This window comes from Ictalurus furcatus, chromosome 1 (assembly GCF_023375685.1).
Source record: "Ictalurus furcatus strain D&B chromosome 1, Billie_1.0, whole genome shotgun sequence".
Classification (NCBI taxonomy): Eukaryota; Metazoa; Chordata; class Actinopteri; order Siluriformes; family Ictaluridae; genus Ictalurus; species Ictalurus furcatus.
Genome location: NC_071255.1, coordinates 28,416,170 through 28,440,189, shown reverse-complemented (window position 1 = coordinate 28,440,189; position 24,020 = coordinate 28,416,170). Strand labels below are relative to the sequence as shown.

General features: G+C 39.9%; 1 protein-coding gene across 1 annotated transcript in view; it reads left to right on the top strand.

Annotated features, from left to right (window-relative positions):
• Positions 1-24,020, top strand: part of sspo (SCO-spondin) — a 103,659-nt gene that overhangs the window by 44,920 nt on the left and 34,719 nt on the right. Inside the window, 30 exon segments of the mRNA XM_053629311.1 lie at positions 26-172; positions 2,036-2,246; positions 2,637-2,649; positions 2,924-3,095; positions 3,217-3,378; positions 4,490-4,654; positions 4,906-5,097; positions 5,805-5,927; positions 6,049-6,178; positions 6,266-6,391; positions 6,476-6,567; positions 7,656-7,826; positions 7,975-8,145; positions 9,151-9,403; positions 9,534-9,580; positions 9,690-9,860; positions 10,092-10,226; positions 10,345-10,487; positions 10,610-10,661; positions 11,878-12,048; positions 12,131-12,301; positions 12,413-12,492; positions 13,303-13,472; positions 13,584-13,630; positions 15,094-15,294; positions 19,254-19,424; positions 20,491-20,688; positions 21,292-21,391; positions 21,552-21,772; positions 23,302-23,451. Coding sequence (XP_053485286.1) covers positions 26-172; positions 2,036-2,246; positions 2,637-2,649; positions 2,924-3,095; positions 3,217-3,378; positions 4,490-4,654; positions 4,906-5,097; positions 5,805-5,927; positions 6,049-6,178; positions 6,266-6,391; positions 6,476-6,567; positions 7,656-7,826; positions 7,975-8,145; positions 9,151-9,403; positions 9,534-9,580; positions 9,690-9,860; positions 10,092-10,226; positions 10,345-10,487; positions 10,610-10,661; positions 11,878-12,048; positions 12,131-12,301; positions 12,413-12,492; positions 13,303-13,472; positions 13,584-13,630; positions 15,094-15,294; positions 19,254-19,424; positions 20,491-20,688; positions 21,292-21,391; positions 21,552-21,772; positions 23,302-23,451 — 4,356 coding nt within the window.

Here is a 24,020-nt window from a genome sequence, read left to right as displayed (position 1 = left end):
TAGTCACTCCTGGCACTGCTGAAAGTGACCACAGCGCCTTCTGGTGTTGGTGTAGTGACACCGAGTCTCTGTAAACCGGGTCAATTTGCCTGTGTGAGTGGGGAGTGTGTACCTGTGTCAGCTCTCTGTGATTGCAGGCTGGATTGTGCAGATCATTCAGATGAGCCGAGCTGTGTTGAGTATAGTGTATATTTACAGTATTACTAAATGGCAAGAAAAAATCACTGACAGACTATTTCAGTGCTGTCCTGTAGCACAGTATATAAATTAATGGACTAGCTGTGACACTACAAACTACATAGCTGAATGCTTAAAAGCTTACTATCACAAACTGCCCTGATAAATACAAAGAGTATGCGGCAGCAGATAGATTACAGTTGTGGGTATCATGTCTCATTCTTGCTGTCACAACTGTTAAAGTTTTGATTTGTTAGGAATTTAGATCCACTTGAAGAATCTCCTTAAAATGTCTGATGCTGAAACGTCACCTTATAACTTTACAAATACACTATATGGCCAAACGTATATGGACATCTGACCATCACACCCATATGGACACCTTCCCCAAACTGTTGCCACAAAGTTGGAAACACACAATTGTATAGTTTATATAATTTCCCTTCACTGGAAATGAAGGGGTCCAAACATGTTCCAGCATGACAATGCCCCTGTGCACAAAGCAAAGTCCATAAAGACATGGTTTGCCAAGGTTGGTGTAGAAGAACTTGAGTGACCTGCACAGATCCCTGATCTCAACCCCACTGAACACCCTTGGGGTGAATTGGAACGCCAACTGAGACCCAAGCCTCCTCGCCTGACATCGGTGCCTGTCCTCAATAATGCTCTTTCAGAAATATAGTGGAAGTCTTTACAGATGAGTGGAGGTTATTATAACAGCTGGGGGGACTAAATCTGGAATGGGATGTTCAGAAAACACATACTGTATGGGTGTGATGGTCAGGTGTCCACAAACGTTTGGCCATACAGTGGACATGATTATAGAGAACTGTAGAGTCTTGTTTGACATGTATTGGGTAGAAAGTAGAGATTTTTCTGGCAACCATGCAGCAAAATCAATCACAAACTTAATCTGACCATTTCCATAATCTGTCAAAATGAAACACATGCACATGGAGTAGGAAAAAAAGTGACTTACCCAGAGCTTCTGCGTTAGTCTTTAATTATATATCTTTACTATGCGCATACTGTATGTGTCAATAATTAATAAGAAGACTACACATAAGCACAACTTCCACTAAGAGGATACACATAGCTGTTCTCTAAGACTCTGTGGGTTTGGTTGGTTGGTAGTAGCATGAGCAAAAGCCTTCATCTTCTCCATTTCCATATTATTTTTATATCCAGATCTAAATTGTGACCTGGTCATGATCTCCAACACTCCATAACAAGTGATAAATATCTGACCATTTTCCAAGGCAACGTTTTGTAATAAAAAAAAAATGACATTATATTATGAGCAGCACTGTTATAATTTCTGTAAATTTCTCATATTTGACATTAACTGCTTTTCAATTAAAGATGGTATCAGTGATTGGTAAGTCACTATTCTGGAATATTTTTGGAATACATGAGGAAGATTTAATTACACAGTTATCTGCTCAGAGGAGAAACTCCCATCTCTGTGGCACTTCATTATTTGTAAATGGGTGAAAATACAAACGATGTGGACTACCAACATCAGGACCAATCAGAACAGAGAGGCAAATCTACTCAGCTGTCAATCATGATTCAGAAAGCTTCTCCTCCTGCACTAGAATTCATGCATCCTAGCCTTGGCAGTGCAGTATATCTCACACTGACCAATTAATATTGTTATTAAAATTGTAATGAACAAACTTGTGCTTTATAATGTGTTCGCCATGTGTGAATTCCACTAATGCTCACATGTTCATCAGACTTATAATTACCAGTTTTACCAGAAATGTTTTGAAAGCTCAAACTTGACATCATGTTATAAAAAATAAATTTTCCAGTTGACATGAACACAACATTTTTGTGTTCTCTTCATCTTTAGGCACAGTTCCCACTCCAGGATTACCAGGTTTATGGAATCACACTGTAACACCAGGAAGTCCTGGATACCGGAACTACACATCAGGATCTCCAGGAGTACACACCAAGACTCCACAAGATGGTCGTCCAGGAGTGGCGAGTGTTTCACCCATTGCTACTAGTGTACCTGGTATTGGCCCTCAGGGACCAACTGGACAGCCAGGTATACACATGTACTCTGTGTTCAATACTCTGTGTCATTAGCTTTGTTTATGTTGGTTGCTACTGTGTATTACAAGCGAAACTCCTCATTCTTTGTTTATAGTTAAAATACTGTGTTCAGTACCGCAGGCTGAGATCTAGAAATCTCTCTGAAATATGCAGAAAAATGCCTTAGCCAATTAATTGGATCAGCACCTCCCGACCCCAACACTCTCCTGAAGGTTTACGTTCCCTCAGGCAATCAACAATCGATTAATGACCGACGCTTAGTAGTGCCTATTTAGCATGGCTCAAGGTCCCTTTCCAAAACCTTCACACTAACTGCCCCTCAGTGGTGGAATGAACTTCCAACCTCAATCCGGACAGCAGAATCTGCCACTATCTTCAAAAAACAGCTAAAGACCCACCTCTTCCGTGGGCATGTAACTAACCCCTAAAACACCAACCCCACATTATCCTAAAAATTTTTTTAAAAGTACTCTGGCTCTTACACCTCGACTCTGGGCACTTTGCTTCTCTAGAACTCATTTAAAAGATCTTCTGTAGTAGCATTACACTGTATTGTTCTCCGCTTGATATATCGCTTTGCTTGTATTTCCTCATTTGTAAGTTGCATTGGATAAAAGCGTCTGCTAAATGAATAAATGTAAATGTAATTCATTGAATGAATATATATTTTAACCTGTAGCAAAAATGATTTATAGGACTGCAGAACATAACAACACCTCATGATGGTGGTTTACCCAGAGTACTGTGCGTAGAGGGCCAGTTTTCCTGCAAAAGCTTTGGCTGTGTGGATGCAACACTTGTGTGTGATGGAAGAAAGGATTGCCCAGATGGCTCAGACGAACATCATTGCGGTACATATCTTCACACAAAAAACTCACCATACTCAGTTCACTGCAAAAAAAAAAGTGCTAATTACAATTTTTCTAGATTTTTTGGTAATACAGCTCATTTGGTATATTACTCATCTCTTAGGTTCCTCCACGCTCCCTCCACTAACACCTACCCGTCATCCCCTGGTGCCAAGTCCCTGCTCTGCCAAACAGTTCACTTGTAGCAGTGGAGAGTGTGTGCATCTGGACAAGAAGTGTGACCTCCACAAAGACTGTGCTGATGGCTCAGATGAGAGAAACTGTGGTAGGTGCACTATTACAGTTCTCAGGTCAGTTTAAAATTAATGACAGATTTGAGCTAGGGAGAAGTTAGACAGCAGAAAGAGATGGACCACTATGTTGGTTTTTTATTTCAGACCAAATATGCATACATATTCGAATAATTGACCCCAGACACAAAACTCCTCATTATATGTTTTATAGTTAAAATACTATGACCTTTACACTGCATTAGCAAGCACTGTCAATACAAATAAACACAAGGTGCCCGGAATTGCACCTTGAATTGATTCATGAGCAATGCGTAGACCCTAGCGAACGAGAAAGGAAGTGTGCATTTCTCATTGGTCAGTGCTCACAGAACTGAAGTGCTCTCACACGTTTCCCTGCACGCTTGCTTCAGTGCTCCATGCTCGGTGCTTCTAGTAGAAAATAGTAGAAAGTTTTTGTCATAGCACACATAAGTTTGTCTTGTCCAGCGTTTTGTTTGGGCTTTTCTTTGTTACTAATTTGCTTGAAATAGCAAGAATGGTGGAGAATTATGGAACTTAATTTATTTAAAAAAGAAACCCTTCTTAATACTAGGTAACAATTATACACACTATACTTTCGGTTAGTTTTAAAAATGCAACCCTTGAATACACACTTGTGCTAGCAAACTGTGAGATCATTTCACCTCTTTTAGCTCATCCTTTTATTTTCCAGTTACGCCCTTCCTACTTTAGCTCACCTTTTTGATTTGGGACAAATGACTAATAAATGTACAATAATTATGAACCATAAAACTAACCAAAGGTTTTAGATATGTGACATCAAAATATAAATCAATCATTGTAGTATTTTGTTATAGGGAATAAAAACTTACAAGATTATTGGCTGTTTGTTTAGCAAGTTATGTTCGATATACAGTAAATGCATTTAAAGTTGAAATGTTCTGTTCAAATTTCTGAGCTAAACTTGGAGTAATGTCTAATCTGCAGCATATGCAGTTCAACCATTTGTCATTATTTACCCAAGCAAAAAAAAAAAAAAAAGAAATACTATTAAATTAAGAAAGTGTAGATGCCTGGCAATAAGTACAGTCTTTCTCCTGTGCTTGTGATCAAGCTCCTCTTTGTCTTTGCTCTGTCCTGCAGTGGATTGTGTGATGTCTGCTTGGACAGCGTGGAGTCAGTGCAGCGTGTCATGTGGTCTGGGGTCTCTGTTCCGGCAGCGTAAGATCCTGAGGGATGCTCGGCCCGGGGGCTCCTGTGGGGGCGGACAGTTTGACAGCAGAGCCTGCTTCCTCCAGGCCTGTCCTGGTGAGTGCTATTTTTCCAACTGAGGGTTTTTTCTTATTCTTAGCCTCATGTTTTTTTCTTACTGCATTATATTTTGATTTTTCCATTCAGTTGGTAATAGGATGTTGAATGATCCCAGGGTTCCACTCGTTCTTGCCTCATTTCTCTCTGTGTTTTATTTTCCTCTATTCCTTCCTATGTCCCTTTTAACATTGTTCCTCTCCATTCATTCCTCTTTGTCTTTCTCATCTCTGCCCTTCTCCATCTCTCAGTGGATGGACAGTGGGCTGAGTGGAGTGAGTGGTCAGAGTGTGATGCTGAATGCGGGGGTGGTCTGAAGATAAGGAGCAGATCTTGCACAAACCCTCCACCCAAAAACGCAGGGAAAGAGTGTGAGGGGATGACCATGCAGACTCTGAGCTGCAACACACACCAATGTGGAACTGGCACAGACTCAAAGACAGGTGTGTGTGTGTGTGTGTACCAACTGCTGAACATTTAATTTAGCAACACAGTAAACACTTATAGCACAGAAGCAGCATATGCATCAATTTTTATCTTGACTTTGCAGACTTTTCAAATAATTTGTTTTTCCATAATATACTCTTCACTCCTAGTGATGGGGTATTTATTAAATTGCTATTAAGTACAACCACCTTGAGTTGCTTTACTTTCCTCTTTTTCTAAACTGGCATAACTTCTTGTCTAAGCAAGAATCGAATTTTATTGCTATTAAGAACAATAATTTACAGTTACTAAATGCACTACTGTGGAATCATCTTCCAAATTAGCAAACAAGTTACTTAAATATTAGACATAAAGGCATAAATTGTATATATTGTACTTGCATTGGTTAGATGATCGTCTCCTATGACTGTATAGACCAGGGGTGTCCAATCTTATCCAGAAAGGGCCGGTGTTGGTGCAGGTTTTTATTCCAACCAAGCAGAAGCCACACCTGAGTCTATTGAAAGCCAAGATCAACTGATTAAACAGGTGCAATCAGGTGTGGCTCCTGCTTGGTTGGAATGAAAACCTGCTCCCACACCGGCCCTTTGCGGATAAGATTGGACACCCCCGGTATAGACCTTAGGGTTTGTCTGTGTGTGAAATTCCCTTCGGCTTTGAGTTATCCTCTCTTTCTGCGATTGATATCTGTGGTTTGCTGTAGGCTGCACTAATGGCCTGGTGCTGGTGACAGACGCAGACTGTGCGGCGGGTAGAGTGGAGCCGTGCCCTTTGACCTGCTCAGACCTTAACTCTGAGAGTAACTGCTCCTCCCAATGTATAACAGGTACCACTGACCTAACATAAGAGTTCTGTTATATTTCATGGCATCAATAAAGCTATCTTATAGTATCAAGCAACAGGATATTTTTCGCTACTGTTATTACTGTTTCAATTTGTTTTTCCAGGGTGTCGTTGTCCAGTTGGTTTGTTCCTTCAGGATGGTCGATGTGTCAATGTGAGCAAATGTGCATGCTTATGGGAAGTCTCACTGCTTCGACCAGGGGAAGAGGTCATCATAGACAACTGTACATTTTGGTGAGTGATGCTACACTTAATCTCTTAATTGCTCGCTCCTAAAAGTCTCGCAGAGTTGAGAGTTTTATCATTGTGTTTATTCTGCAGCATGTGTCGAGATGGTCATGTCTCCTGTGACAACTCTAGCTGTAGCCCCAAATGTGACTGGTCAGCCTGGTCCTCATGGACCTCATGTGACAGCAGCTGTGGAATCGGCATACAGCAACGCTTTAGGTAGAATTATCTTCCAGCATTGAGTAGATCATTTGTAAACTATTTAAACACTCTTTATGAAATGATCATTATCTCTCCCAAAAGGTCAGTTCTGAGTCCTTCAGGAGCAGTGAACGTAGAGCCATGTGTTGGAGACTCTACAGAGGCACGGCAATGCTACAGACCCTGCCCACCTGGTCAGATTCCAGCAATTTATGATTATTATTTCCTATTTCTGCTAAGCTAGCTAAACTTAGTTAACAATGGTTGTTTTTTTGGCATTTGTGCCATTTGTGGTTGTGTATGTATGATAAAGCATAAAATTGAAAGCCTTTCTCCAGCTTACTAGGACTTTGCAAGTATTCTTACATGTCATTGATGCACATCTTTAGGGGCTCTTGCAGACACAGTCTCAATACCGCCATTGAAAGTTTAGTGAAAATAATGGAAACACAGGAGCTATACTAAGAATAACAAGGAAGTGTTTATGAAATAGGCCTACTGGTTAGACTTTGCAAAGGTGTATTGTATGTTGTAAACCAGAAAGTGACCTGGAAATAGTATGTTAGAACTCAGGAGAGGAGGGGTAATGTCCTGAGCTGGTGGGACATTAGTGATGAACAGAATCATTGTTGTTGTTATAGTAGGTTTTGCAACTATTGCTAGCAGTTATTTAGCTAGTTAAGTACAATCATTAACTCTAATACAGTATTATAGTTCTACATTAGCTGGAGGAATATATATATATATATATATATATATATATATATATATATATATATATATATATATATATATATATACTTCCCTTTCCCATTTTTCATGATGTTAATGAGCTAATGTTTCCTCTTTAAACTTTTATTCAGTTCGAGGGTTACACTTAAGTCTCTCCAATACAGTCTTTGTGTAATAAATCAACAAGCCATAGGGTAAGAGCTTAACATAAAGAGGATAGTGGGGAAAGGGATGGGGTTGAAATTTCAGGGGAATATGGGGTAATTTCCCATTTGTATCTTCATGCTTATTCATAGAACCTTGCATTCTTTATTAGAGTAAATTGTAATTTTACATTTTAGTGTTTTCCTAGGCATTACAAACATACTAAAAACGAATGATTAAAAGAGATTATGTTTTGTTTTACAGGTTTAAAATGACACATTCAGGGGTTCTTTAAACTAATAGGTCACCATTGTCGGATTATGATGTGATAATCAAGTGATATCTATCAAGCATACTGTATAAACCTTTATCACTTTTTCATATCCTGTTTCATAATTTTTCAAAGGAGCTCCATGGAGTGCATGGTCTTCATGGTCTGAGTGCAGTAAGACATGTTTCTATCACGTGGATGCTGTGGGACTGAGACGCCGCTTTAGGAGCTGTAATCACACTGACTCCGCCTCCTGCTTTGAGGATGAGGAAGAACACGAGCCCTGTAACACATTACACTGTCCAGGTACACACAGATATGCAGAGTCTCACCCTGTTAAACAAACTGTCCTGAAGTACTTTTGATACACAACACATATCTCTATAGTTTAGCACTAAATGGGTCATGCTGTGATATTTCTGTGTTGTTTTTACTTTTCCATTTGCCTCTGCAGTACATGGTGGTTGGTCAGCATGGTCTGCATGGTCTGGGTGCTCATCTGAGTGTGATTCTGGGGTTCAGACTCGAGAACGTTTCTGTAGTTCTCCTCCCCCTCTGTACGGAGGCAGCAGCTGTGTGGGACCTCATATACAAACCCGAGACTGCAACTCTCAGCCCTGCACAGGTTTTGTTGTCACTATTTGAACATATAGCTTTAAGGGTTGTTTTGATTGTTTTGTTTGGTTTTTGTTTTGGGGAGGGCATGATGGCATCTTGGTTAGCATGTTTTCCACACAACTCTAGGGTTGGGGGTTCGATGCCCGCTGCCACCCTGTGTGTTCTCCCCATGCTTCTGGGGTTTCCTTCAGGTACTCCGGTTTCCTCCCCCAATCCAAAGACATGTGTTGTAGACCTATTGGCGTATCCAAATTGTCTAGTGGGTGAATGTGTGTGTGATTGTGCCCTGCGATGGGTTGGCACCCTGTCCACTGTGTCCCCGAGTCCCCTGGGATAGGCTCCAGGCTCCCCACATAAAAATATTTTCTTGATTATACAATAGAGAAACAATCATTTTCTAATGAACTGTTCTGTAAAAATTAATTGTTAATTCTAACAACATCGAAAGGTGGTTTTTGATTTAAATATACAAATGTATGCATATTTAATAAGACAAAGCCTCAAGTGCAGAAATAATTGTCAGTTTTTGAACATTTCCAGTAATTCCAGTAAGTAATTATAAATAATTGTAAGAATAGCAATCAAGGTAAAAATGTATTTTTTTGAAAAATTATATTATTTTATTGAAGTGTCTTTCCTTAACTATGGTTTACCTATGGTAGTTTAGGGTTATTGTTGCATGCATTATTTAATTATAATAATATTTAATTATTGTCACAGTTTTACTTTGATATAACAAGGTAGCGCTGGTTGATATACTCTTCACAATGACAGCATGGGTTTACTTTGGTGCATATGTTACCTCTAATATCAGTAGCAGTAAAACTACAGCAATTTACACAACAACCACTTATATCAGTTATAGGTTTATCCCCCCACTCCTTTCCAAAATAAACAAATAAATAAATAGATAAATAATCAAAATAAATAAAATATGTTCGATCTATGCATCACAAGCCCATGCAACAATCACTAAATATTCACTGTTTTGGTTTTCTGTACGTATTTGCAGACGTGTGTCCAATTGGTATGAGCTACTTGACTAAAGAGGAGTGCCAGGCGCAGGGAGGAGGATGTCCACGCGTGTGCCTTGATGCTATGGCTTCGGTAGAGTGTGCCACAGAGTGCTACGATGGCTGTTACTGCTCCACAGGCTACTACCTGTTTAACAACTCCTGTGTGCTTCTCAGCCACTGCCCCTGCTACCACCAGGGGGTGCTGTATACACAGGGTGCCAGTGTGCCGTATGATGCCTGCAACAACTGGTATGTATTCTCATGACAATGTTGTTTCCTTTTATTCAGTCTTGTTTAAATCTTTGATGGCTATGAACGTTTCACATCTTGCTGCATTGAAATGTATTCAAAGTCATGTATCTGCTTTGTGTGTTTTTAGTACTTGCATTAATGGAGAGATGCAGTGTGGCACAGTTCCCTGCCCTGGTGAGATGGATTTTCCTTTGAAGTGTTTTCTTTAATTGCTTTACACAACTCTATACACCTTGCCATGTTAAATGCTTCCACTTGTCCCTACTTGCATATTTTTATCCAGCTGATTGTGGTTGGAGTGAGTGGACGTCCTGGAGTGCGTGCAGCAGGACATGTGATGTTGGCATCAGGAGGCGGTACCGCTCAGGCACCAATCCTCCGCCAGCATTTGGGGGCCTTCCTTGTGTCGGTAACCATGCTGAGCTGGACACATGTAGCATCTACCCTTGTGGTGGTAGGTCTTTAAGAGATATGCAGTTCTAAACTATCAAACACACTTATCGCATTTCATTTATTGGTCAGAAGGTGTTGATTTTTTTAACAGCAGCTCTGACAGTAGCTCCAGCTGTGAGGTTTATATTAATGCACCTGTTCGAATACGTTATTGTTTCTATAGTTACACAAAGACTTGTATGGCGAAAGGTTTATGCTTGTTTTGTGTGTATTTGTATTTGTGTGTTTTCAGGTGTGAAGATCCCATGGAGTGCATGGTCTGAGTGCTCAGTGCCCTGTGGTGGTGGATATAGGAACAGAACCAGAGGACCAATCAGATCTCACGGCACACCACAGCAATTTAGCGCCTGCAACCTCCACCCTTGCAGTGAGTACATACTGTATGCATAATTATGTGTGTGTGTATGGTACAGAGTTTCAAAAGCAGCCTTTCTTTCATAAATTATTTTTTTTACTGTGTCTCTTTGCTTCCTCTGTGTGCGTAGGTGATGGCAGTGGCTGTGCTGGCGGTCAGGAGTGGACAGAATGTGTGAGAGAGGCACTGCTCTGCTCTGATCTGGAGATGGAGACTGAAGTAAACTCCACCTGTTCACCAGGATGTCAGTGCCCACAGGGTTCTGCACTACAGGTGTGTAAATGTTGCTTTGGATATCTGAAAAACTGCTCCGTACCTGTCTCCATGCTTCATTATGTTGTGTGTCCTTCAGGATGGAAGGTGTGTGTCTTTGCCTCTGTGTCGCTGTGATGTAGATGGTGAACAGTATGAGTCTGGAGCTGTGGTCAGTAAAGACTGCAACAACTGGTAATGATTTCTTAACAAGTGGTTTCATTACAATTAGGTTATTAACTAAGATTAATATTTCTAGTGAAGTAAAATCTCAAAATTCAAGCTGAAGCCAAAACATTTATTGTTTTTGCACTCTTCTAAGAGTGTTTGCATTTTATGTAGTTTTGCGTACTGTTCCGTGTTGCACCATGGTCCTGAAGAAACGTTCCAATGTATACAAGTAATATAGAGGAATGACAATAAAAACCCACTTGACTTGATCTTGGTTGGAGCTGGTAGTTTTCCATTTGTATATGGATTGTAAATGGGATACTCCCTTCAGGTGAAGTGAGAGAACCTTGCCCCAGCTGGAGGAATTTATGTAACTTAGGATCTCATTCATAAGACATGGATAAAAGAGAGTCCATGAGAGCGTTAAAGTTACAGTACCAGTCTGTGGTAGTGGCACAGGAGCTAATTTTTTGGATAGAGGTTGTCAGTTGACATCCTGTCCTTATCTATGGTCAGGAACTGTGGGTGATGATGGAAATTATAAGCTTTCAGACATTGCAGAGGAAAATAAAGTTCCTCTGCAGGGTTTCTGGGCTTACTCTCTATGATCGGGTGAGGAGTTTGATCATTCTGGAGAGCCATGGAGTAGAGCTGATGTTCTCTGCTAAGTTCCTGCTAGAGCTGTATCAGGCATGGTGACCCCAGGGCAGACCAAGGACCCGCTGGAGAGATTCTATCTCACAGGCATCTGTATGTTCATGTACAATGCACAGAGCACTAACAAGCACCCTTGACTGCCCTATGACCTTGAGTGAACAGTATCTCGGAAAGATCCATTATTTGGCTTTGCAAGTCTCAGTACTCTGTCATGTAACTTGTTTTAACCCCCCCCCCCTTTTTTTTTACTGTTAGGTAATGACATTACACAGATACTTACAACATGACATTGAGAACAAGTTTTCCTATCCTTTACTATAGATTTTATGTGATTTTGTTTGACTGCTTTTTCTGTATAATACTCTGTCCTTTTTAACATTTTCCTGAAGCGTTTGGAATTTGATTGGCTAAAATCATTACTTCTCAATCATCTTATCTTACAGCACTTGTGAATCAGGAAGACTAATAAACTGCACCCAAGTAGAGTGCAATGGTAAGATTCACCCGGGGTTCTACCTATGTTCTACCTTCTGAGGATGTTACATACTTGTATGTTTATAATCAAGTGTGTAACTCCTTGCAGTAGATGGTGGCTGGTCAGCCTGGACTCCATGGAGTGTGTGTTCAGTGTCTTGTGGTGCAGGCCTGCAGTCACGCTATCGTTTTTGCTCCAATCCCGAGCGAGCTGGTGCTGGATTGCCTTGCATCGGCCCAGACCGCCAGGATCAAGCGTGTGTCCAGACAGCATGCAGCCGTGAGTGATCCTGCATGTGTAAAATTACACAAGCATTCGGACCTATTCTTGAGGGTGCAATTTAAAATGCCACTGTTAAAAGGTAATGGAGGATGGAGCGAGTGGACATCCTGGACAGAGTGTACCAAGTCATGTGGAGGGGGTGTGCGCAGCCGCCGACGTGAATGTGACAGCCCAGCCACTGAGGGAGACGGAGACTTCTGCGAGGGTCTAAAAACTGAGCTTCTGGCCTGTAACATAGAGCACTGTCCAGGTACTTATGATTTTCCTTATGGTAGTCTGGTATGTTTTGTAAATGGTGTTTGTTTGACTTTATGCTTGTTTGTGTGCTATAGTAGATGTTAACTATTTGTTGTGTTCACAGTGACTCAGTGCTCAGACATTTCAGGCACTGTGTTCAGTAGCTGTGGACCATCATGTCCCCGCACCTGTGATGAACTGACTGTGAGTACAAGCTCTGCTCTTATCACACCATAGCTTTGTAAATGCAAAGCACCACCTGGTTGAATTGTAATTTTATATTCGTTTATAACTTTATATTATTTTGTTACTTCAGTCTTGCGCCAACTTTGTGGGCTTTTTCAAATCTTGGTCGGTTCTAGAGCAGGAATGTTGGTAAACAGATCTCAGTCCTTAAAGAAGAATGAGAGCAGAGAATTAGTGTGCAGTCTACTGTAAAAATTGTTTGGACAAATTGAATAACTTTATGTTTTAAGTTTTAAGATTTTTATTTAGATTTAATGGGCAGATGTCACACAGATTTGGATTTATTAAAAGACAAAACAATCAATATTTCCAGCTCTAATGTAAAGCTAAAGGCTTTACACACAACCTTTGCAAATTTTTTTCGACTATTGGAAAAGTTTACTTGCTCAGTACCAATATGGGAACTTATCTAGCTACTTATTATCAAGTATGTTGGGCTTAGATCCCCTTTTTCATGAATGACACAGATAGTTTTTGTTAATTGAGCTAGAGACATGGATTACTACATTCATTAATCAAACATCTACAGCTTACTTTCATTACTATTTGTGTTATGGGGAAAACAAACATGCTATGCAATGTAAGAGTGCTTCTTGAAAAAGTATGTAAGTATATATGTAAAATATGACAATCACTCTGCTTCATGTCTTCAGAACTGAATGATTGTTTAGTAATAACCAAGATTTCAGAGACATTTATAGACGACTGCTAAAGATTATGGTCATTTGGATGATGATGATGATGATGATGATGATGATTATCCCACAGCACTGTGAGTGGCGTTGTGAGCCTGGCTGTTACTGTATTGATGAGAAAGTGTTGAATGTTAACGGTACAGCGTGTATAGAGAGAGCGCAGTGCCCCTGTCTGGACTTGACCACAAGCCAGCGCATTGAACCTGGAGAGACAGTACTCACTCCTGACGGCTGCAACAACTGGTGAGGACATAGCTACAGAATGAGGGGTGTTTGGGATCAGTAATTAATGTTATTTATAACTCAAAGTCTCCTACTGATCAATTAGTTTGTTTTGGTCTTTCCTGTCTATAGTACCTGTGAAGGAGGACAGCTCACTTGTAGCAACAACCCATGTCCAGGTATGGCAAACAAACTTATTCCTATTGTGTTCACATTTATTTTCTTATCCATATACATTAAAGGAGCAGTTTATAATACTATATTAAAAGTCTTTGCTGCTGAAGGCTGAGACCAAAGCATGTGCAGGTGTGGCAGTTTAATCAAACAGTAGTGGCTTGGCGGTTAAGGTTCTGGGTTACTGATTGGAAGGTTGGGAGTCCAAGCCCCAGCGCTGCCAAGCTGCCACTGTTGGGCCCTTGAGCAAGGCCCTTAACCCTCTCTGCTCCAGGGGCGCTTTATCATGGCTGACCCTGCGCTCTGACCCCAACTTCCTGACATGCTGGGGTATGCAAAAAAAAGAATTTCACTTTGTATATGTATATGTGACCAATAATTATCATTATCATTATCATTAACAAGAAGTCCAAAGGATCAGACAGAAATCAAAGTACAAGGCAGGCTAGGGTCAAACAGGCTAGGCAGGGCAGAGGATCGAGGTCAACAGAGTAAACAAAGTCAATAACCAGAAACGCAAACACAATATAAGGCTTGGAAATATGACAGAGACTAAGGACCTGAGCATAATACTTTGCAAAGACATTGTTTGAAAACAGTCTCTTTATACTGTGGAGTGAGTGTGTGTGATTGGATGTAGGTGTGCGTGATTAGAATGAATGTGAGTTGGGAGTTTGGAGTTGTATTCCATGGTGGCCATGTTTGTAGGCCACAGTGCAGGATGGGAAATGTAGTCACTGGTTTTCTGTGATATGACAGCTGCTTAAAATTGCAATTGCATTAAAACAGTAGCAAGCCTTTTCCAATACTAACCCCACCCCTTCTGTTGAAACTTCTGTATGCATGCTATACTGTATGATTTCCTTTTAATTGAATAGAGGGTGGAGCTAATTTCTGGGCAGAAAAAGTTCATTAAGGTTTAAATAAGAAATTTAAATAAGAAATGACTTCAAAGTTACTTTTTATTTATTTGACAGAAATTTCATATCCACTGAAAACATTGTTTCTCTTCTTGCAGTAGTAAGTCAATGTGACTGGACATGGCATGATTGGAAAGACATTTTATCCTTCATGTGAGGAACTCCCTAATGAATTGATGAGGCGCATTGAACGAGTTTTAGATTTACACCCCAATTCCAGGCTCATTAACTTACTTCTTCTTTTGGCTAGTCCCTTTAGGGGCTGCCACAGTGGATCATCTGTCTCCATTAAGGAAATCTGGTTTATGATCGATTTTATCCAGGCTTGGGACCTGAACAGAGAGCACTAGCTTGTGCAACCCCAGTGCCTGGGTTTGGTGCCCAATGTGGGTCTCAAACCCACAATCCTGAGATTAAGAGCCACATGCTCTACTGAGTGAGCTAGCTGAGCACCCAGTCTCGGTGACTTACTATTAATAGAAATTTCAAATGAACAGCTTGATAGAAAACTGTCATAACAACTTATTTTTTTCGTCTCTTGTTCTCAGTGGATGGAGGCTGGTGTGAGTGGTCCAGTTGGACGCCGTGCTCGAAGACGTGTGGTGCTGAGTGGGTCTCTCGCTACAGGAGCTGTGCTTGTCCTGTGCCAGTGGCAGAAGGGGCAGCGTGTCCAGGCCAGCAAGAGGAGCACCAGGGGCTTGGAGTGCAGATAGAAAGACAACCCTGTTCTTCAGTCACTTTTTGCCCAGGTGACACACATCTATTGTGTAAACACTGATGACACAGGTAGTTTTTTAAGGAGTGAGTGTACCGATAATTTATGTTTATTTATTTGAACTTTGACCCCACAAATTTGTTAATTTTGGTATATATGAGTCAACAGAAAAGAAATGGCTGGGTTGCTGTCCTTTCTTTAAAAGAAAATCAACAATAAAACCTCACAGTTGAAAAAGACTTGTAGTCTAGCTAACATTACCAGTTGCCTCCAAAATCACATCACGCCAGGACCTATGATAATCATCTGATTTATACTTAACGGCAGCAAAATAATAGAAGGCAAATCTCTTGTGTGTTTTTAATGGTGTCCGGACAACCACCTTTAAACACAAACACTTGCCTTTAAAGCTGCAGTACTGAACTTTTGCCTGGCTATCCCCATGTCTGTTTGAAAGATAAAATTACTTGCAGAATTTTTTTTTTTTTTTTTTTTTTTTACATGGGTTGAGCTTTGGCACTGCTCCTCTGTGTGGATGAATCTGATGGTTTGAGGAATGCGTATGGGTTGGAGAGGGGAGTAATTAGCTTTATAAAGTTTATGATATTTATGGGTGATACAAATTCCTAAATATTTAAATGTTTCTGTGTTTATTTTGGATGGAAAAGAATTAGATAATGTTGAATGACATGTAAGGTTTATAGGTATGGGCTCACTTTTCTGTAGATTCATTTTATATCCAGAAATTTTTCCAAAGGTGTCTAAGAATCTAATCAGTTCTGGTAGGCTTGTAAGTGGATTAGACAGGTATACAAGCATATCATCTGCATAGAGAGATATTTTATGTTCAATGCCTCTTCTGTAAATTCCCCTATTGGTAATCTGGTCGCGTAAAGCTATAGCCAGTGGTTCGATCACTAATGCGAATAGAAGTGGCCCTGTCTTGTGCCACGTTGTAAAGGGGATGTATAAAGGACCTTAATCCAATGGATAAATTTTGGACCATCGGGGATATCAGATGGAGTCAGATCATAGAGAATATTTAAGAGCTGGCATATATTAGAAAACAATTGTCGATTCTTGATGAATCCAGTCTGATCACTGGATACTATAGAAGTCAGAACATTTTCTAATCTATGAGCCAGCATTTTAGCAAGAATAATTGCTGTCTACATTAAGAAGAGAGATAGGAAGATAAGAGCCACAGTCAAGAGGATCTTTATTTTTCTTAAGGTTAAGTGATATGACTGCTTGACGCATAGTTGGAAGCAGTATATCAGAAGAGAAAGATTCCTCAAATACACTTAGTAAAAGTGGAGCTAATTCATTTGTAAATTTTTTTCAATAAAATTCGTTCAGAAACCCATCTGGTCAGGGGGATTTTCCATTTTGCATTGACATTTCTGCGGCTATAAATTCTTCAGCGGAAAAGTGTTATTCGAGTTCAACTGCTGTTTCAATTGATGGAATGTTAACCTTATCAAAAAATGAAGAAAACAAATTCTTACCCTTAAGTGATTCAGAAGTATACAGTTCTGAATAGAACTTGTAAAAACACTGATTGATCTGCGATTGCTCTATATACCTAAGGCCTGATTGATCCGGTCTGACTTGCCATGTTTTGCCATCGATTCTCATCGTGGCCCTGTGTGTGCGGAGTTTGCATGTTCTCCCCGTGCTGCGGGGGTTTCCTCCGGGTATCCCGGTTTCTTCCCCCAGTCCAAAGACATGCATGGTAGGCTGATTGGCATGTCCAAAGTGTCCGTAGTGTATGAATGGGTGTGTGAATGTATATGTGAGTGTGCACCCTTTCCAGGGTGTACCCCGCCTTGTGCCCGATGCTCCCTGGGATAGGCTCCAGGTTTCCCCATGACCCTGAAGGAAGGATAAGCAGTATAGAAGATGGATGGATATATATATATATAGAAAAAAAATCATGTATTTATTTATTTTTCACACCAAATTGTTGAAGCCCCCCGGGCACCCTCTGGATGGACTGGCACCCTGTCCAGGGTGTACCCCACCTTGTACCCGATGCTCCCTGGGATTGGCTCCAGGTTCCCCCGCGACCCTGAAGAAGGAGTAAGCAGTAGAAGATGGATGGATGGATGTTCTAGAAAAGCAAAGTGTGCAGAGTAGAGGTGTAAGAACCAGGTTAAGTAAGCCAGTGTAAGTTATTTTTTTATTTTTGTATTTTTTTTTAAGGATAATGTGGGGTTGGCATTTTAGGGGTTTGTGAGATGTTCACGGAAGAGGTGGGTGTTTAGCTGTTTTTTGAAGATAGTGACAAATTCTGTGGTCTGGATTGAGGTTGGAAGTTCATTCCACCACTGAGGGACAGTTAGTGTTAAGGTTCTGGAAAGGGACCTTGAGCCATGCTGAGTAGGCACTACTAAGCGTCGGTCATTAATTGATCGCAGATTGCGTGAGGGAATGTAAGTCTTCAGGAGAGTGTTGAGGTAGGAGGGTGCTGTTCCAGACAAGGTCTTATACATGAGCATCAAGGCCTTGAATTTGATACGGGTGGATACAGGAAGCCAGTGGAGGGAGATGAAGAGGGGTGTGACAAGGGTCCTTTTGGGCTGGTTGAAGACGAGACGTGCTGCTGCATTCTGAATCATCTGAAGGGGTTTGATGGAGCTGGCTGGGAGGCCCGAGAGTAGTGCATTGCAGTGCAGTTTTTTGTAGCCTGTTCGGTGAGATAGGGACTGATTTTCTTGATGTTGTACAGAATGAACCTACAGGACCATGCAGTTGTTGAAATGTTGTCTGTAAAGGTCAAGCTGTCATCAAAAGTCACCCCAAGGTTCCTGGCTGTCCTGGTTGGCTTGAGTATGGTTGAGCCGAGCTGTACAGTGAGGTTGTGTTTGACTAAGGGGCAGGCTGGGATGATGAGAAGCTCAGATTTTAACTTTAACTCAGACAGAACTAAAAGGGGCATTCCTGGGGTTTTGTTATGTTCAAGAAATACTTTTTAAAAAAGCGATCTCTGAGTCAGTCTTCAATCCCTTGTTGTCGCCACCTCTACAAGTTGTCAGTTGTCACCACTTCTACAAAACCAAAACCGCCTCTCCAAAACCATGCCGATATTTATTCTCGTTTTAGCACGGGCTCTGTCGCTTTCCCTTTTTGACTGCAGACTCTCAGGAGTTCAAGGCATCTTGGTTTTGGCAACAGCTGATTCCCTAGATGTCAACGATGATTGTGTTTAGAAAGATCCAGATTAAAAGCAGCCATCTAGATGACAAGTTTAAATTCTAAGCAACTGTTGTAAGAGCAAGTTACAAACACTCCATCATCCTCAGCACTCACACATACGATATAGTACCCGGCTCGTCTTCTTTCTGTTTAGGGACTTGACAGAACCACACAAAGACAAATGATGTCAATCTGACGTTTCCCGTGAAATCCGACCCGACAGCTCAGATTGTAAATCATTATTATAAGCTTACCGTTGCGAATCGGGGTAAGTTAAGGAGATAGTTTTGAACACTGATGTACTTGCTCAATAAATTAATTTTTGTTCATTTTTAACCAAAAAACAATCTGTACTGCAGTTTTAAGTCTGAAAAATCAGGGGATGGAAAATGCGGACTGAAGAAGTGGATCACATTTTCTTTGCTGTCAACTGTAATTTCATTTAACATAAAAGCAAGAGACAATAAAAACAGAGTAATTCAATGATATGGCAAACATTCAAATAAGTTTCTTATAGCAGTCTAGTATCCAAATTGCTGCATGAATAGTCTGTGTTGTAATTATCACATGAATTACTTCAGGTTTCAGCAAACTCCATATCAGCTCCTCACTACCCACACTTAACTCAACTCTGACTATGACTCTTAACTTGAGCTGTTCTCATGTTGAGTACAGTTTTCTTACTAGAAACACTAACATTGGCTTAAGTTGTACTATGCCCTTTTTTAAAGTATGGTTTACTGGTCGAGTAAGTGGAAGGTCCTGACTGCTTTTGTATGTCTCTCTCCTCTCAAGTCCATGGTTCATGGGGATTGTGGAGTAAATGGTCGGAGTGTGATGCATGTGCGGGTGTGTCTGTCAGGAAGCGAGAGTGTACCAGCCCCCCTGCTAGATTTGGAGGTCTGCCATGCCACGGCGAGTCCCTCCAGACTCGTGGTTGCCATGACAACCAAACCGTCTGCTCAGGTCAGCTTTCCTCATACTCAGTGTCCTTTGTTAGGTGGGGGTGCAAAAAAAAATATGAGTATAAACTAATTACATATTTTACTCACTTGATTCTTAATAATCAAGTTTGTTATTTAAAACAGAAACAAATAAATACTGTATACTGTACACACATTATTGCATTAGTTTGGCAAATTGTTGCCATGTCTTGTCATTCGAATGTTAACGCATTAATATTCCTGATAAAATAATGAACATCTTGTTGCTGTCATATCTCAAGTTTGATTATTTTACAATAATAGCACATCCTGTCATGTTGTATTTTCTTTATACAACAGCAATTTGCTAAACATTACACATTTCTTTTATCAATTTAGGAATGGAATGTCATTCTTTTTATCTGTTTTAATGCTGTAGTATAAATGCAAAACAAGTTAGGTTCTGTTAACACATATTCATTACAAGAGCTATAAATAGTCAATCCCTAATAAGTTACACTTCTTTCTCTCTCTTTTTTGATGTTAATAAGAGCAAATTGTAGTTTGTCATGTCACCACAGTACACACAGTTCACCACAGTATTATGAAGACTTTTTTTTTTTAAACCTGTTACTGTTGAAAAGCACTGACATTGAAGTCTCCTTTCAAAAAACAAATCAGTTTATTATTAGTCTTCAATGTGTGTGCTATATTACAAGTTCCTGTAAATGAGTTGTTACTACAGAAATGATAATGTATTAGAGTGCATTAATTATAAACCTGTAATTTGCCTAATGCTAGAGCTGCTGTTGTAGAAAATTAATGAATTAACACCTCCTGACCAATCAGAATTGAGAATTTAGCAGCACTGTAGTATAAACAGTGTTAACTCAAGTACTGCTTTAAAGAAGTAAAGTACTTTTTTTATTATATCTTTTGATGATATAATATTTCAAAATGTTATTCATTTGTGATAACTGATCAAATAAACCCATTTCTTGATGGCTGACCCAGACTTGTGGTCCCTAAATGCTGTTTCATATTATTTGAATGTCAGCGCCATTTCAGCTTTGTTTCATCATTCTGTCACTCTTCTTGTCTGAATTCAGAATGTGAGGGTGGACAGCAGGAGTGGCCTTGTGGGAAGCCGTGCCCTCGGTCATGTGAAGATCTCCATGGTGACACTGAGTGTATAGACACATCAGGGTGCAGTCCAACCTGTGGTTGCCCAGGTGACATGGTTCTGCAGGATGGAGTCTGTGTGGAGAGAGAGGCGTGCCGGTGTAAATTCCACAACAGCACTTCTGGTGAGAAAAGCATGCTAGGGTGGAATCATTTCTATGTGCTTTATTATTATACTGTATACCTTTATTGTGGTTAAAAGATTTATGATTTTGACAGCAGCTCCAGGTGATATGATTTTTTCCCAGGGGAAAAAAACTGTGTTTGAATTCATTCCCTATTCAACATGTAGTGCGCTATTTGAGGTGCAGCCATGTTGCAGTGCACATTACTTCTGCACTAAGTATCACAATGTATAGTGATTATTTAGCTTGAATTTCTCTTGACAGAATAAACACTGAAGCAGACAACTTCATGTATTAATACAATTATTTTTAAATGTTGGTTAAGACCAGAAAAGTCAACACATACTTCTTAGTGGTGTATTTAGTACAGAAAACTGTGTTAGTTGTGTTGGTTTTAAGTTGCTAGGTACAGTCATTTGTAACACCTAAGGGAGCGATTTCAGACAGAACTAAAGAATCGCAAAGTATTTGATATAAAAAAAAAACAACCTTTACAAATCTTTGAAATCCCACCAGCATGCTGCCCTACAATTCTCCCTTGTAAAAGCTTAAGACATTTCTACAATATTAATTGGGCATCTTTCTGTATTCCCCATAATCCAGCAGATTTAAATATCACAAACACAGCATGGGAGTGGCCAGGCATGACAGACTGGCAATATGCAAATTCAGGAGAGAACATCATCACAGACTGCAGCAACTGGTAACCTCATCCTTCTGCAATGTTATACATATTTAATATTTACAGTCTAAATAAGACTTTTCTCTTATTGAGAGTGAAGTTTTGACATTTGAAAGGCTGATACATCATTCTGATATATTGTGCATTGGGATTGTCATTATTTTTATTTTATTTTATACAGCACGTGTGAAGCTGGTGTCTTGCACTGTGACTCAATTCCTGGTTGTATTGTTGATGGTGGGTGGAGCCAATGGGGACCATGGTCAGAGTGTTCAGCCCTCTGTGGGGGTGGAGTCAAACTGCGGATTCGTCAGTGTAATAACCCCGCCCCTCAGGGAGGTGGGAGAGAGTGCAGTGGTGGTGCTGACCAGCAGAAGGAGTGTAACCGTGATGCCTGCACAGGTGTGTAAGCTTCCACTGATCACTGGCACAGACATTTCACTGTGTTCAGCCCATTTCAGATGAGTAAGGTCTTAACGATTGGTCACAAATTGTTTCTTTGTCATTCAGTTCAATTTAGTTTGATCAATAAATATTTTGAGCTATATCAGGAGTCAGTAAGTAAAGAAGAACGCATGATGAGGAATGCTGTTATAGGGAAATACTCAAAGACGGTGCATTGCAAGAAATGACATCTTGCCAAGTGAAAATATCTTGAATATTGTCAAATTTATCTAGCATTTCCTATTATAAGATTACCATACACCAAATATAAGACTATTAAACTTATTTTGAGACATTTTTACTCATTTTAAGCTTTACATTTTCTTATTCCATTAGCAGATAATTTTACACCATTCTAGAAATAAATGCTTAAAATGAGCAGAATTATTTGCCAATAGAATCAGAAAATGTCAAGCTTAAAATGAGTAACAATGTCTCAAAATGTTTAATAAGCTTATATTTGTTGTATGCTAATCTTATAATAGGAAATACTAGATACATTTGACTATATTCAAGATATTTTCACTTGGTAAGATGTTAGCTTTTGCAGTGTGTTGTGATGCTCCAGTTTCTTAAAACACCATGTCTCAAAGTGTTTTCTTTCATTTTTACTGTTGCAGTTTGCCAGCAGTTACACATTTTCATTTATACACGAAATATACATCATACGTTTGTATTCGATTATAGTTACTTGTATTCGATTATAGTTTTAATGTTGTGGCTTTTCCTTGAAACAAGTTTGTGCCTGTTATCTCTTACATTTAACATCTATAAACATATTATTCTCACCAGCATTGTGAAGTTAATAAGACAAACACAGTGCAGTGTTACCTCTGACTGTTACAATGTGATGACACTGGAGACTCCTTCCAAAACTGCAAAAGAAATACAGAAATCTTCACCATAGCAACATTTGGACATTTATGTACATATAAATCTATTTATGTACAGTGTCTGCCATACAAGTCAACAAAAGTTGTTACTATAGAAACAGTAATGTATTTGAATGAGCACATTAATATAAATCCATGATTTGCCTTGTAGCCAACACTACTGTCAGAGCTACTGTTATAGAATATTATAGAAAACACCTTCACCTTCTGGCCAGAATCAAGCAGTGTATTCACATGTATTCAAGTGTATTCACATGTGCACTAATAGTCCACTTACCTGATTCCAGGTTATGACTGGTTGGCAGCACTCTATGATTATATTAAACTGGATTAACGCTAATACTGTATTCCATATAATCTGATAAAGACACCTGAATTCTTGTCCAATAATCAGATTATTCAGTGTATGCATACCATTAATCTGATATTTGTCCTTTATCGTCATGCGTAGATAGAACCAAATACAGAAAAATCGTGGTGGCTTAAATAACAGCATTATGTTCAATTTGCGACCATAATAAATATTTACCATGCAAGTATTTTAAATGCAATTTATTGTAGTCATCACATAACATCTATAACTGTGCTTCTCAGACTCTGGGATGTGGTACGACTGGTCGGCATGGTCCATGTGTTCTGTCACCTGTGGAGGAGGAGTACAGAGACGCACCCGTTCCTGCCGCACTCCTCCATGCACCGGGATGACACGCCAGAGCAAGACCTGCAACACACAAGTGTGTCTGGGTGAGTTACACACTGCATCGTTACACAACCTGCACTTAAGGGACAGGGATGGTGAATATGAGAAGGCTTTATTTGGCCGTAGATGTCAATAATATGGCGTTATTCGCTGGCCTGGTTTTATCATTGTAAAAATTATATCTCTGGAATCACCAGGAACCACACAAGAAGAGTGCAGGATAGATTGTTAGCATTTGCAAAACTCTATTAAATTAAATGGCTACCTATTTCATTGCCATGAGATGTGGGATTGGATTTTTTAAAATTGCCGTATTTTCAAGTCTTGAGTTTATACCTTGTAGAGCCTCTGTAATGGAACTTACAGGGTTTCAGGTAAATGCAGTATTGCAGGGATCCAGGAATGCCATAGGGAATGGAAGTTATCTCCTATAGACTATAAATGACCTTGAACATGCAGGAACAGATGGTTAAATGGAGAGTTTTACAGTTTTTTGTGGAAACTCACACTGGATTAAAGAATGTCTGAGGGGATGAGATCATTATGGATAAGGGATGAGCTCATTATGCATAAAGCTTCAACTAAAGCCATCTACATTTTACTAAGTTTTGTG